The sequence below is a fragment of the Clarias gariepinus genome, chromosome 3 (assembly GCF_024256425.1).
Source record: "Clarias gariepinus isolate MV-2021 ecotype Netherlands chromosome 3, CGAR_prim_01v2, whole genome shotgun sequence".
Classification (NCBI taxonomy): domain Eukaryota; kingdom Metazoa; phylum Chordata; class Actinopteri; order Siluriformes; family Clariidae; genus Clarias; species Clarias gariepinus.
The window spans coordinates 27,487,672-27,500,392 of NC_071102.1; the positions used below are offsets into that span (position 1 = coordinate 27,487,672).

The 12,721-nt window shown below is 38.9% G+C and overlaps 1 protein-coding gene across 1 annotated transcript; it reads left to right on the forward strand.

The window, feature by feature from the left end:
- The first annotated feature begins 293 nt into the window (after window positions 1-293).
- Window positions 294-9,086, forward strand: rp9 (RP9 pre-mRNA splicing factor). The gene is made up of 6 exons (XM_053493259.1): window positions 294-532; window positions 644-674; window positions 2,820-2,949; window positions 4,176-4,267; window positions 4,556-4,617; window positions 8,447-9,086. The coding sequence occupies exons 1-6, from the start codon at window positions 387-389 to the stop codon at window positions 8,631-8,633; spliced, it is 648 nt and encodes a 215-aa protein (XP_053349234.1). The 5' UTR covers window positions 294-386; the 3' UTR covers window positions 8,634-9,086.
- Window positions 9,087-12,721: the final 3,635 nt, after the last annotated feature.

A 12,721-nucleotide genomic window follows, 5' to 3' on the forward strand; every position in this document is an offset into this window, starting at 1 on the left:
AAAGTCCAAAGGCGAGATTCGAACCGAAGACTCTGGAGGATTCAAAAGTATTGGCACCCTGTCCATGGTGTGCGCCGCCTTGTGACCGAAATGTCCTTGGATATGCTCCAGGCTTCCTGCGACCCTGTACAGGATAAAGCAGTATAGAAACCAACTGAATTAATAAATAAACGAAAGACCACACTGACCCTATGCGGCTAAAACCGTTTTATGTATTTTTTTTCCCCTCTAAAAGAAGCGGCGCACTCCGGAGGGACTTTTAATTTGACATGCGGTTCTCCCGGAAGTTGATAGTAAGCCGTTCCTTTAAAAAACATGTACTATTATTACATGGCGTGTATTTGTGCACTAAATTAACCACAACCAAATTAACCAAATTGAGGGCCATGTCAGACAGAAAGCGACGGAGAGAAGAGAGAGACGAAAGACGAGACAAAAAGAGACCGAAGGACACAAGAGAGGAGGAGAAGTACCACAAACACACTGTGAAGCTCAGTCAGGAGGTGCAGAAACTCAAACATGTGGAGACTTTGTAAGTACTGGGACATTTACACAAAGACTTTAAACTCTATCAGGCTTTTATTTTTTTATTTTTGAGATGTGATCACAAGTAATGTAAATGTTTCTCTTTCTTCCTTTCCAGCTATGAGCAACCTCCTCCTGGACTGATAAAGGTTTGTTAAAATCAGAATTCTATCTGTCTCTCGGTCAATATACAGTACATTGACTCGCACCTCCAGGGTACGGGTTCGATTCCCGCCTTGGGGCCTGTGTGCATGGAGTTTGCATGTTCCTGTCTGTGATTGGTGGGTTTCTCTCCGGGTACTCGTGTTTCCTCCCCCAGTCCAAAGACACGCAGGGTGGGATAATTACCGTTCCCATATTGCCTGTAGTGTGTGAATGATGCAGTGCCGGTTCCAATCCCGGATAAAAACGGGAAGGTTGTGTCAGGAAGAGCTTCCAGCATAAAACCTGTGCCGATCAGATGGTGCGAGATGGCAACGGGAGCAGCTGAAAGACTTAACAACAACAATCAGGCGTCGAGCTACTGTAGCAACCCAACCCCTTAAGCAACTACCAAAGAGATGACAGGTATGCACTATATGGACAAGTACAGTATTTGGCCAGACCTGCAAATTATTGAATTCGGGTGTTTCTATCAGGGCTCTTGTTCCCAGTGAAGGACAGTCTTAATGGTTCAGCATACCAAGACATTTTGGACAATGCTTCCAACAGTTTGGCAAGGCCCTTTTCTATACCCACATGACTGTGCCCCAGTGCACAAAGCTAGGACTATAAAGACGTAGTGTTCGGTGTGGTAGAACTTGACTGGCCCACACAGAGCCATGACTTCAACCCCATCGAGCACTTTCGCGATGAACTGGAATTATTATTGAGCATCAGTGCCTTGAGCTCATAAATGCTCTACATGAATCCCAACAGAAACACTTAAAAATCTTGTGGACAGCCTTCCAAGAAGAGTGGAAACTCTGTTGTAGCTGCTGCAAAAGGGGGACTAACTCCATATTAAAGTGTATATATTTGGATATTTCTCCAGGGTTGAGAGTATCCATTGCCTGATGTGCCGAATAGCACATGGACGGACCAAAATACCCCCCATCAAAAAAGAAAAAAATAATTCCTAATGCTCTTTCAGAATTTGAGTCCTGGAACATGCCTGTGTCATCAGAGAAGAAAAACTCCATATATGCGATATCCTGGTCACTTAGGACATTCAAGTCGTCATCTGACTTCATTTTATTACCTTACTTCATTTTATAAGTATAATGTTGCTAAGCCTAGACCTGACCAACTGAAGCAACTCTAGATCATAACACATTGGTAGCTTAGTAATTAAGGTGTTGGACTATGGTTCAGAAGGTCCCAGGTTCAAACCTGAGAAATGTTGGGCCCTTAACCCATAACTGCTCAGGGGTATAATGAGATAAAAATGTACAGTAAGTCGCTAACGAAGTCTGCCAACACTGCCTCCAGAGGCTTGTACACTGGCCACTATGAGTGCATCACTTCATGCGCTTCCCTTCTTACCCTGATGTACCCATCACTCTGGAACAGGGTCAGTCAGACCACTTGGCCTTTTTCCAATGCTCCCCAGTCCAATCTTTATGCTGCCTAGCAAATCGAAGCCTTATTTTTCTGATTAGTTTCACTAAGAAGTGGTTCTCTTATGGACTCACAGCTCTTTAGTTCCAATCCTGTTAGTTCTCATCACATTGTGTGTGTGGAAATGTTCATACTTTCACTATTAAACATAGCTGTGGTTTTTACTGTGGATTTTTTTTTTTTATCATGCAGTTATTCGAGATTTTTTTCTGAGGACCTTTCTTCCACAAAGGTGACGGTTCAGCACTATCCTTCCGGGTTTTGATATTGTGCTGGAACATTTCTTAACTCAATTCCAGTAATTAGATTTTTCTGAAATGATTTATTTATTTAGTTTTGCCAGTAATCTACTGTATCTGGCTATCTACCGATTAGGGACGGGACCATCTGATAAAAGATATTATAACCACAGGTTAGGTTTTTATTGCAATTCTGTAATTATTACAGCTTCAGAAATATCCTGGTTCCATATTAGTTTTTAAAAGTTTTTGTTGCAATACTAAAATATACAGCAAATAATTTGCTCCTTCCACACAGGATGCTGTGCTGCATGCCAGGGTGTGAATAGTTTAAAGTGCGCCATCTGTAGGGTTTTAGAGGAATGGCAACATTTTTAAAATATGATTTTGTAAACAAGTTTCCCTTTTATTTGAACCTGAATATTTTAAGTTGAAAGTTCTGTATCTTTTGCTCAGGAAGATGAAGAGAAACCAGAGGACTGTATTCCTGATGCCCCTGGAAACGAGCACGCCAGGGACTTCCTGGCTCACGCCCCCACCAGGGGCCTGTGGATGCCTCTGGGCAAGGAGGTGAAAGTCATGCAGTGTGAGTGATCTCTCTTCCTGTGAACAGTCCCGCGTGCTAATCCCTGCTCCCTATGAACAGAGAAGTGCACAGGGTTATTGTGTACCCTCAGGGTTGAATCATTTGAATACTGCCCAGCTGCAGAACATTATGAGGGTGTTGTTCATTAACACCCTGTGAGGAGAGAGAGTTTAGGGAGTGTGTAAAAAACAAAATATACCAGAACTAAATGTTTTAGTTTAAGTACATTATATCTCTGGTGAGGTTTGTGTTGTTTTTGTTAGAGAAGAGGAATGCGAAGGGGAACGCACGAGGGAAGAAAAAGTTAGCTGTTTATTTGCCAAAGAAAAAGCACAAATTCTTATTAAAATATAAAGTCTAAAAATTAAAATGTGTATATTTATATAGACAAGTGGAGAAAATATACACCGATCAGCCACAACATTAACGCCACATAATATTAGCATATTAACATTGACTAACTGGTGTTAGGATCATGGACATCCACAGCCTGCAGGGAGCGAAGCCCAGCCTGTTCCGTCTGATCCCACAAAAAAAGCCAATACAGCGAAAATCGCTGAAAAAAGTAAATGCTGTGCAAGATAAAAAGACACCAGACCCATGAAGGCCCCACTCCGCAGCCCAAAGGACCTAAAGGATCTGCGAGTAACACTCCGGGGGGTTTGTGGAGTCATGCCCAGAACTGCCCAAGGAGGACTTGCACAATAATGGGCTTAATGGCTTAAAGGTTTGTGTTTTATTGTTATGGCTGATCGGGGTATAATCTGCAATCATCATACCAGCTGCTTGTAGTTAACGTGTAATTATTATATACTAAAATTAGCAAAAGGATATAACAAAAATTATGACATTTTTTTATCGCTGCTTGTCAACAGATCTAATCGTTAGGTCATAGTAATTCCCACTTTAATTCATTTCCACTCCCTCATGGTTTATTTTGTTACATTTTTATATTTTTTTGTTTTTGCTTTTTTTTTTTTTTTTTTGTCTTTACTGACTCCTTTGCACCAGCTGGTGTCACTTTTGTCCTGCATCCAGGGGCAGTCTGTTTATTCTTGAACTCCCCTCTTAATTACAACATTTTCATTGCAAACTTTAATCGTCGTAAATGAGAACCAGCATTGCAACACATAAGTAAGTGTTATGAGAATGCAATATGTATAAGACAGGATCTTTTATAAGTGGTTGATTTAAAATCCACTGAAGATGCCCTGTGTGTATATCAGGCTGGAGATGCAAGCGTTACGGCCACAGGACCGGAGACCGAGAATGTCCCTTCTTCATCAAAGGCAATCAGAAACTGGAGCATTTCAGAGTGGTGAGTTCATTAAAAGTCATGTCTGATCCCCCAGATGGTCTTACAATAACATGACATACTAATCATCAGCCAATGGACAATAATGTGTTATGTAACAGGGGTCTGGGTTATGTTAATGTTTCTGTTGTAAGAAAAAACAGATCTCCGATAGATCTAAACCCGGTTTGGTTTGTAGGTATATAATTAAAAAAAGAGAATGTCAGCAGATTATTTTCATCATCAACTTGGCACTTGTATTACTTGCCGTTTCCTGAACTGTGCGCATATTAATCAGTAATTCGCTTGCAGGCACATGAAGACCCGATGTATGACATCATTAGGGAAAACAAGCGCAACGAGAAGGAGACGAGGTACTTTTTTTTTTTGCCTAAAGTGTCCACAAAGCTGAGTACTTGCTCCAACGGCGCAGTGTTGTCTAATAACCACAGCAGTAACGTGACCTTTCAGATTTATCATTTAACAGACATTTTATTATCCCGGTGGAAATTCATCCTGTTTTAAAGTTCAAGGGCAGGAAGCACAATTAGACGGCAGTTAACCTTAAATAATCTATCGATTAAACAGATCATCGCCGAGCAATTATTTCTAAATTTGCATCCCTGAATTTCTTAAAGAAACTGACCATGTTGGTCATCAGAGAATGTGAAAGACGAGTAGAGTGTCTGATTAATGGCTTGAGACGTATTATTATTTCGCTATAACTTTTTGTGATCTCAAGCTTTTCTTTGAATTGTGTTTAAATCAAGTGCGCATCACAGTGTGACACAGGATAAATGAAGAGAGGGTTAATCTGATTGAGGTCAGGGCTTTGGGCCATTCTAACATATTTAGCTTCTTGGAGTTGAACCCCTCCACTGTAAGTTTGGCAGCATGCCTAGGGCTGTCGAAGGTCAATTTCTACGCCAGTCTCACATCCTTTGCAGACTGGAACAGATTTTGTTCAAGGATTGCTCTATATTTAACTCCACCAATCTTGCCTTCAGACCTGGCCAGTTTCCCGGTCCCCGCTGCAGCTTGATGCTACCAGCATCATGCTTCACTGTGGGAACGACGTTCTCATGAAATAAGCCGCCAAACGTAGAGCTTTATGCCAAGGTCAAGTAGTTCATTTGTTTATTTATTTTTGACTTCAATCAGAGAATCATTTTCCACATTTTTGCTCAGCATCCAGACATCAATTCACGTGACTTTTTTTTTTTTCCTCCCTCCTCAAATAATACCTTTTTCTTCCTAACAACTCTTTGTGGAGTGTCTGGGCTGTTCCTGTTCTGTGAAGTTCTTCTTTAACAAACTCTGGAGTCCTCTGGGGATAGGTTTATTTATAATGCGATCACATGGTTCTTTAATTCCAGTGGCGAACTAGGTTGTCACTGATGGAGTGGGGGGAAAAAAATCACAGCTGATTAAAGCAGCACTAAGTGAACAGTGGCATTAGAGACTTACATGTCCTTATTTCTTTAGCACATAAATCTGTGACAAAAAGCACACAGACTGCTTGTTAGTATTTTGTATTTTGTCAGACTGAGATGATCAGTGGCATCATTGACATTTAACTTCGGAAGGTCACGCAGCGAAATTGCGGTCCTGATGTGATTTTTAGTGCCGCATTGAGATAGTAAATCATGCCATGTGAAGTCTAGCTTAAGAGACGTAGAACTCATTTGAATATAAAAGGATCTAGTGAATAAAGTAGACTACAGCAGCCCCGGTTAAGAAATGTGTCTTGGATTCTGTATATAGCGGCGAGACAACAGTGAGAGAAAATAATTATAATTTTATTTCCTGTGCTCTGTTAATTGAAATGGGAGTTTTATCATCCTTCATGGTTCCTACCTCAGTGTTCTAATGTGCAGAGATCTTTCATTTTACTGATCTTTCATTTTAATTTATGAAAAATAGATATCACAAGATACCAAGGGGAAAAAAACACGAGAGAGATTTGTTGGAGTTTTAACCAACTTTTACACACGTGCACAAAAGAGCTCTATTGGATCGGACTACATACATTTACATTTAGGCATTTGGCAGACGCTCTTATCCAGAGCAACTTACGTTTTTCTTTTCTTTTTTTTATCTCATTACACATCTGAGCAGTTGAGGGTTAAGGGCCTTGTTTAAAGGGCCCAACAGTGGCAACTTGGTGGTTGTGGGGTTTGAACCTGGGATCTTCTGAGCCGTTGTCCAATGCCTTATCCACTGAGCTACCCCTGGACTACATGCGCTACCAGTCTTCGCTCCCTATGTGTATCAGTAAGCCTTGGCCACCCATGACCCTGATGCTGAAGCACTGGGTTTCCTTCTTTGGACCACTTTTGGTAGGTCCTGCTACCTGCAGAGCAGGAACATCCCACAAGAGCTGCAGTTTTGGAGTTGCTCTAACACAGACCTCAGTTTGGCCCTTGTCAGTCATTCAAACCCTTACGCTACCCATTTTTTCTGCTCCCAACTTATCAAATTCAAGGACAAGATTTTCACTTGGTTCCTAATATATTCCACCCACTTCCAGGTGCCAATATAATGAGATATTAAGACTGTAGTAACTGTGAAAGGAGCCAAATTGTGATGGCTAGAGGATCGGGTCAGAGTAACTCCAAATTGCAGCTCTTAAGGAAATTTCCCGGGGCTGCAGCGGGCAGGACGAAGTGCCATCCAATGGAAGAGCTAATGTAGCTCACATTGATGCTAGTTAATACTGCAAGGTTAATGCTGGTTCCAATAAATAGATGTCAGAACACAAATGAAAATGTGCATCCTTGTTTTGGTGGCATAAACAGACTTACTCAATATTATATTAAAGAGATTATTAATAAAATATTCCAGTTATCTTTTAGCTCAAGCGCAGTATGATGTTTTAGTCCTGCACTGTTTAGATCCTAGTAATTATCATGATAAACAATTTGTAAAAACTTTACATTACTTTACATTATGACATCACTACAAGCCCTGTTTTTTTTCCCAGCAACTCTGTAATGTATTTCCCAGTGTAAACAGCCCAATTACATGACAAAGCACTTTAAAAAAAATCTTATTCTTCTATTCTTATCACTTATGTAATTGTACAGCTCACTGTAATTATCATTATGTATGCAATAGTTCCTGCAACTAAGGGAGTAATTAAACGCTTCTTAAAAGAATACTGATAAATTGTGAATAGAAATACCGTGACTGGTTGGAAAGGTTCTTGTGATGCTTTGGTGTAGGATTGCAATGTAGGATTGGCATTGTATGCTTATCAAATCAATCAATAGGCATAAGATAAAAAAAATAATAATACAAAAGATTGAGGCCTGGGTTGATATGACAGCATGTGTGTATGCGGGTTTTTTATTTTTTTTTTAATAATCCTATTCACAGTGATTATGTAACTCAATGGTTCACTGTAATTATCATGTTGTGTGCGATGACATTGTTTCTGTTACAAAGCCAGTCATTAAACTCTGCTGGGGGAGGAATTAAACGTACACCAAGGAGTCAGTTTAGCATCCAAATACTGGTAGTGGTAGAAACTTTCTGAAAAGTAAAGAAGAATTACTGCGCTGTCTTTCAGGAACGCCAGTTGGTTTTAGTAACTTATTTTGACGGTTGTGGTCAGAGCAATGCGAAACATTATTCTCTCTTCCGTCTCGAAAGGTTTCAGTTCAGCATTAAAGTGTTGATTTTTTAAAATTTATTTTTTATTTTTTATTGATGGTTTGCAGCCGCGTGTCAGAAAACAAAGCATGGATTATTAAAAGCCAGAGTCAAGAAACAGATTCGGCGTTGGGACTGATGCAACCTTCTGAGCAGCAGGAGAAAAAATCAATAGAGAAAAGAGACAGGGGGTCGCTGTTGTGCGGTTCCTAGGGATACAGGCGTCTAGGAGACGTTGAAGATTCTCAGAAAAAAAGGCCTGCTATGTTGTGAATTGACATTCGGGAGTGGCTGAATAAGTTATTTTGCACTGCAGTGTAGGCCGGCCACTATATAAGAATCGGATCAATGCAGTTTTAGTCAATTTAAAGAAATGTTACGCTTGAGCCTGGTTAAAGCGCATTAAATTTTGATTTTTAAACTTCTTTTGTTTTGTTTTAAAGATAAACCACGCGTAAGTGTTCTTGCTATAAATATGAATCCTAATGGCATCTTCACTTAGAATTCACAAACTGATTATATTGATCCTGTGCCATTTGCTCACCACAGGATCGAGCAGTTGAGGCAGCTCCTACAGGATACAACATCCGACTCAGACTCCAGCCCCTCATCCTCTTCTCACCACGCCCACCAGAAGAAGAAGAAAAAGAAAAAGGATAAGAAGAAGAAGAAAAAGAAGAAGAAACAAAAGAATAAGAAGCACAAGTCCTCAAAGAGTAGTGAAAGCTCAGACTGAGAGGAGGGGGTGTTGTTATTGTTGGTCCGTTGGGAGATGACAGGGGCTGCTTTCTGCCCCCCCCACCCCCTTCTGCTCTTCCTCCTACCCTGCTGGCTCTGCTTAATAATACATGCAGGCATTTAATTCCCCTTGTCATCAGAAACCATTTGCTTATGTGATGTCTCTCTAAGCTCTGTCTCATATCAGAAAGCTGTCATGTTTGTGTCGCAGGCTTCAGTCCGGGACTGAAGATGATGTAATGTCAGCTCTGAATGGGTGTGGTGAAAGAGGAATATTGCTCGCTGCTGTACTATATTTATGTATGTAAGTTTTGTTAGGAAATGATTCTGAAAATGTTTAAGCTTTGCAATAATACTGAATAATTCCCCAAAATGTTATGAGGTAATGCAACTGTATTTCTGTAAATACATGGATGAAGTGAAAATTGTCATTAAACACCTTTTTGTTTCATGTGTATTCATATACTTGTTATATACTATTATACAACAATACTGACACTAAGCTCAATTACACATGATCATGGTGGAATGCGTTTATGAGAAAATAATTTATAATGGTTTTCATTGTGACCTATACAAGTAGACTGACCAGTCAATGGAATTCTTTGCCTAATTCCAGCTTCTCAGTACCATTTTAGAAAGGTAAAATTATTGAGCTGCATCAAGCAAAGAAAACAATGAAGGCACTGAGTTAAAAACACTTTATTAATTTACTAATACATTATTAAAACCTGAAAGGATAGTGCTAAATCGTCAACTTTGTGGAAGAAATGTGGTTGGAATAAATATAAATGCAGATTTATACACTTAATGTTTGATGTTCAAATGTTCACAAAGCTGTGTGGCCATGAGAATAAAGATTAGACTTTGGAGTATTGAAAGAAGTCATGTTGAGTCCAGATTTAACCTATTTCAGAGCAATGTGTACGTCAAGGGAAGTCAGTCAGTTCTAGGCTCGGCAATGTTACGTGGCACTAAAATGAAGTCAGCTGATGACTTGAATGTACTTAATGAGCAGGTTATCACATCCATGCATTTTTTTCCCCCCTGATGGCACAGGCATGTTTCAGGACTCAAATAGTGAAAGATAGGTTCTGGGAGCATGAGGAATCATGTGTGCTGTAATTAAGGGAAATATTTGAGATCCAGGCAGTGTATCCTTACCATTGTTTAAACATTAAACCATTACAAATTGTTTTATTATATTTATTGTAATTCTTTAAGGTAAAGTTCCATTAGATAAGAAAAATACATCCTTCTGGATCTGGTTATTTAACTTAAATTAATAACTTGTACGCTCTTACCAAATCGGCTCTTGTGTCACATTTCGAGATATCCAAGCACTTTCGAGCCGAGGGCTAAGGCAGTTTAAGCTACATTGTCTATCCTGTTAAAACGGAGCCCTCTAAATGAGCCTCTAGTCTCTGAAATGATTAATTATACTGATGTGTTGTCTGCAGTGATATCACATACGCTGTCAATGCAGTGCATGGATTTTTGGTTGATACTGTGGTTGATAAGTGGTTCTGCAGTTAGAAGGAGAAAAATAGTGAAAGAAAACATTCCCTCCTTAATCCTATGAATAATAAAAGATTTATATTTTTGGATTGTGTGGTGTTATGCACTATATTTTGCACAAAACTTTACATAAAAACAGCATAATTAAGAACCATTTTAATATGCATGAGCTGGACAGCTGGAACAGAAAGCCAGAAGTCAGTAAATCTGATGAAACGGCTATTAACTGTAGCCATGGGACAGATTTTATGTGCATTTGGAATAATTTGTTGGTTTGGTAAAATCGCTGACCTTAGGCAATTGTGTGTATACGCCATGGGCCTCCCTTGCCACCCCTCTTTTCCATGGTAACTCTATCTGGGTATGTGGCCTAAGGTATTAAATGGAAAATAGTATTAAGACTGTGTGTGTGTGTGTGTGTATATCGCTTTTATCTCAGTGGAGACATCGGTATCACAGAATAGCTTTAATAATGTTCCTCAGGCTCAGCGAAACCACATTCTCTACACTAAAGCACAGTAAAGCTGAATATACTGTATAAAGGAATTTGTTAGCCAAACCATGTGTGTCAACAACCGTTAAAGCAAAAAAAGTGTCCGGGCATGCAGTACATCAGCGGCGATTATGCTCTGCTGTTTAGAAAGTAACCTCACAAAGCTCAATTCAGGGCAAAATGTGTTTTAAAGTGATACATTAAAATTGGATTAAAAAAACGTTTAGGTAAGGATTACATTTTTCCCCAAGGGTATTTCAAATGGATATTACTAATGCACTGAATGACTATACAGATCAATATTTAAATATCAATTCTTAACTAGGTTTATAAAGCGACTTTTACAGGTTGTCCCAAAAGTTTCCATACAGTACATATCGGAATTGAACATTTTTTGCAAAATCCATATACCAAGAAGAATGTATTGAAGTGATTCTCATGGCAGGATGGTTTTACCTGTGATCAGTCATTCTAGATTCACAGACATAAGTCTAATTGAATTAGAAATTGATTTTGCTAAATGTCAAATATGTTAAACTAACAAAACCAGGTCTGTAATGAAATTTGCACCACTGTGATAGAGATGTTCAGACTAGACTATTTGTCTTACAGGTAATTTTTGCATTTTATCGATTTTGCTAAAAGTTTATCAGTTTTGCTAATTAGAATTTTTTTCCAATGTTTTTTTTAAAGCTAAATTATATTTTTAAGCCATACAAATGAAGCATATAATATGATTCTATTTATTATTATTATTATTATTATTATTATTATTATTTTAAAAAGCATAAAGTATGAAGTGACACACTGGCACAGTAAGCAACTTTGCCAATATTTTCAGTTGAACTCTGATCTCATGTTAGTGTGCATGTAGGGTTTTCCCCAAAATTGTCAGTAGGTGAATTGTCTGCACCAAGTATGTACAGTATATGCATAGTGTCCACTGCTGGACTGGTGCCTCATCCCTGGTATATTATTGCCTCATGCCCAGTGTTCCCAATAGATACTCCAGAATGATGATGACTGCAAACAGGTTTAAGCAGCTACAAAAGAAGAATGAATGAATAAATCTATTTAAATCATCTTCAGAATTTAAATACACATGCAAAATGTAATAAAATCCAAAAGTACAACACATTTTCCAGATATTATTATTGTTAAACTATGACTATAAAAATTTTAATTCAGACTTCAGTTGCATAGTAATATACAATCTTCCAATAAATCATAAAAATTCAGCTTTACACAATGTAATCATTTACATGCAAAAAAGTTGAAATTGTTTTTTGCTTGGTGGATGTTAAACTTTTCCTGCAAAATGTTTTTTAAAGACTGGAATTACACTAATCAGTCATGACATAAAAACACCCACCCAATATTGCATAACTGCCACTAGAAAAGCTTTGTTTGTTTGACTCTGAAGATATGATGTATCTGGCATCAAGACTTAGCAGGAGTTCCAGTAAGTCCTGTAAGTTGAGAGACCTAGCCTGCATACTGTAGATCATACTTGTTTGTCCATCACATCCCACAGATGCTCGATCAGATTGACATTTGAGAAATTTTGAGGCCAAGTCAACACCTTGTCATGTTTATCTGTAGTTTGGCAGTGTGACAGGGTGCATTATCCTGTTGAAAGTGACCACTGGCATTGGGGGCTACTATCGCCATGAGTTGGTCTGCAAACCAACTCTTGGTCTGCAAAAATGTTTAAGCATGTATGTGTGTAATGTGTCAAAGTGACATCCAAACAAATGACCAAAGTTTCCTAGCAGAGCACTGCACACTGCCTCTGTTACTTTGTCTTCTTCCCATAATGCATGGTGCTGTGTCTTCCTCTGGTAAGCATATGGACACACACTTGCCTATCCAAATGATGTAAAAGAAAATGATTAATCAAACCAGGCCAGTTCTGATGCTCATGGAGCCATTTTTCTGGAGATGCTTCCACCCAGGTGTCTAGCCATGACAATCTTTTACTCGTTTTCATCCCCTTAGATTCTTGCACTTTTCTATTTTTCCTGCTTCCAATACTTACTCATTGTTTATACAGTACCGATTTTTCTTGTATACAG

Coding starts and splice junctions, on each gene's coding strand:
- rp9 (XM_053493259.1), top strand. CDS start 387: ATGTCAGACAGAAAGCGACGGAGAGAAGAGAGAGACGAAAGACGAGAC. Junction 675..2,819: donor CTCCTCCTGGACTGATAAAG/GTTTGTTAAAAT, acceptor TCTTTTGCTCAG/GAAGATGAAGAGAAACCAGA. Junction 4,268..4,555: donor AACTGGAGCATTTCAGAGTG/GTGAGTTCATTA, acceptor ATTCGCTTGCAG/GCACATGAAGACCCGATGTA.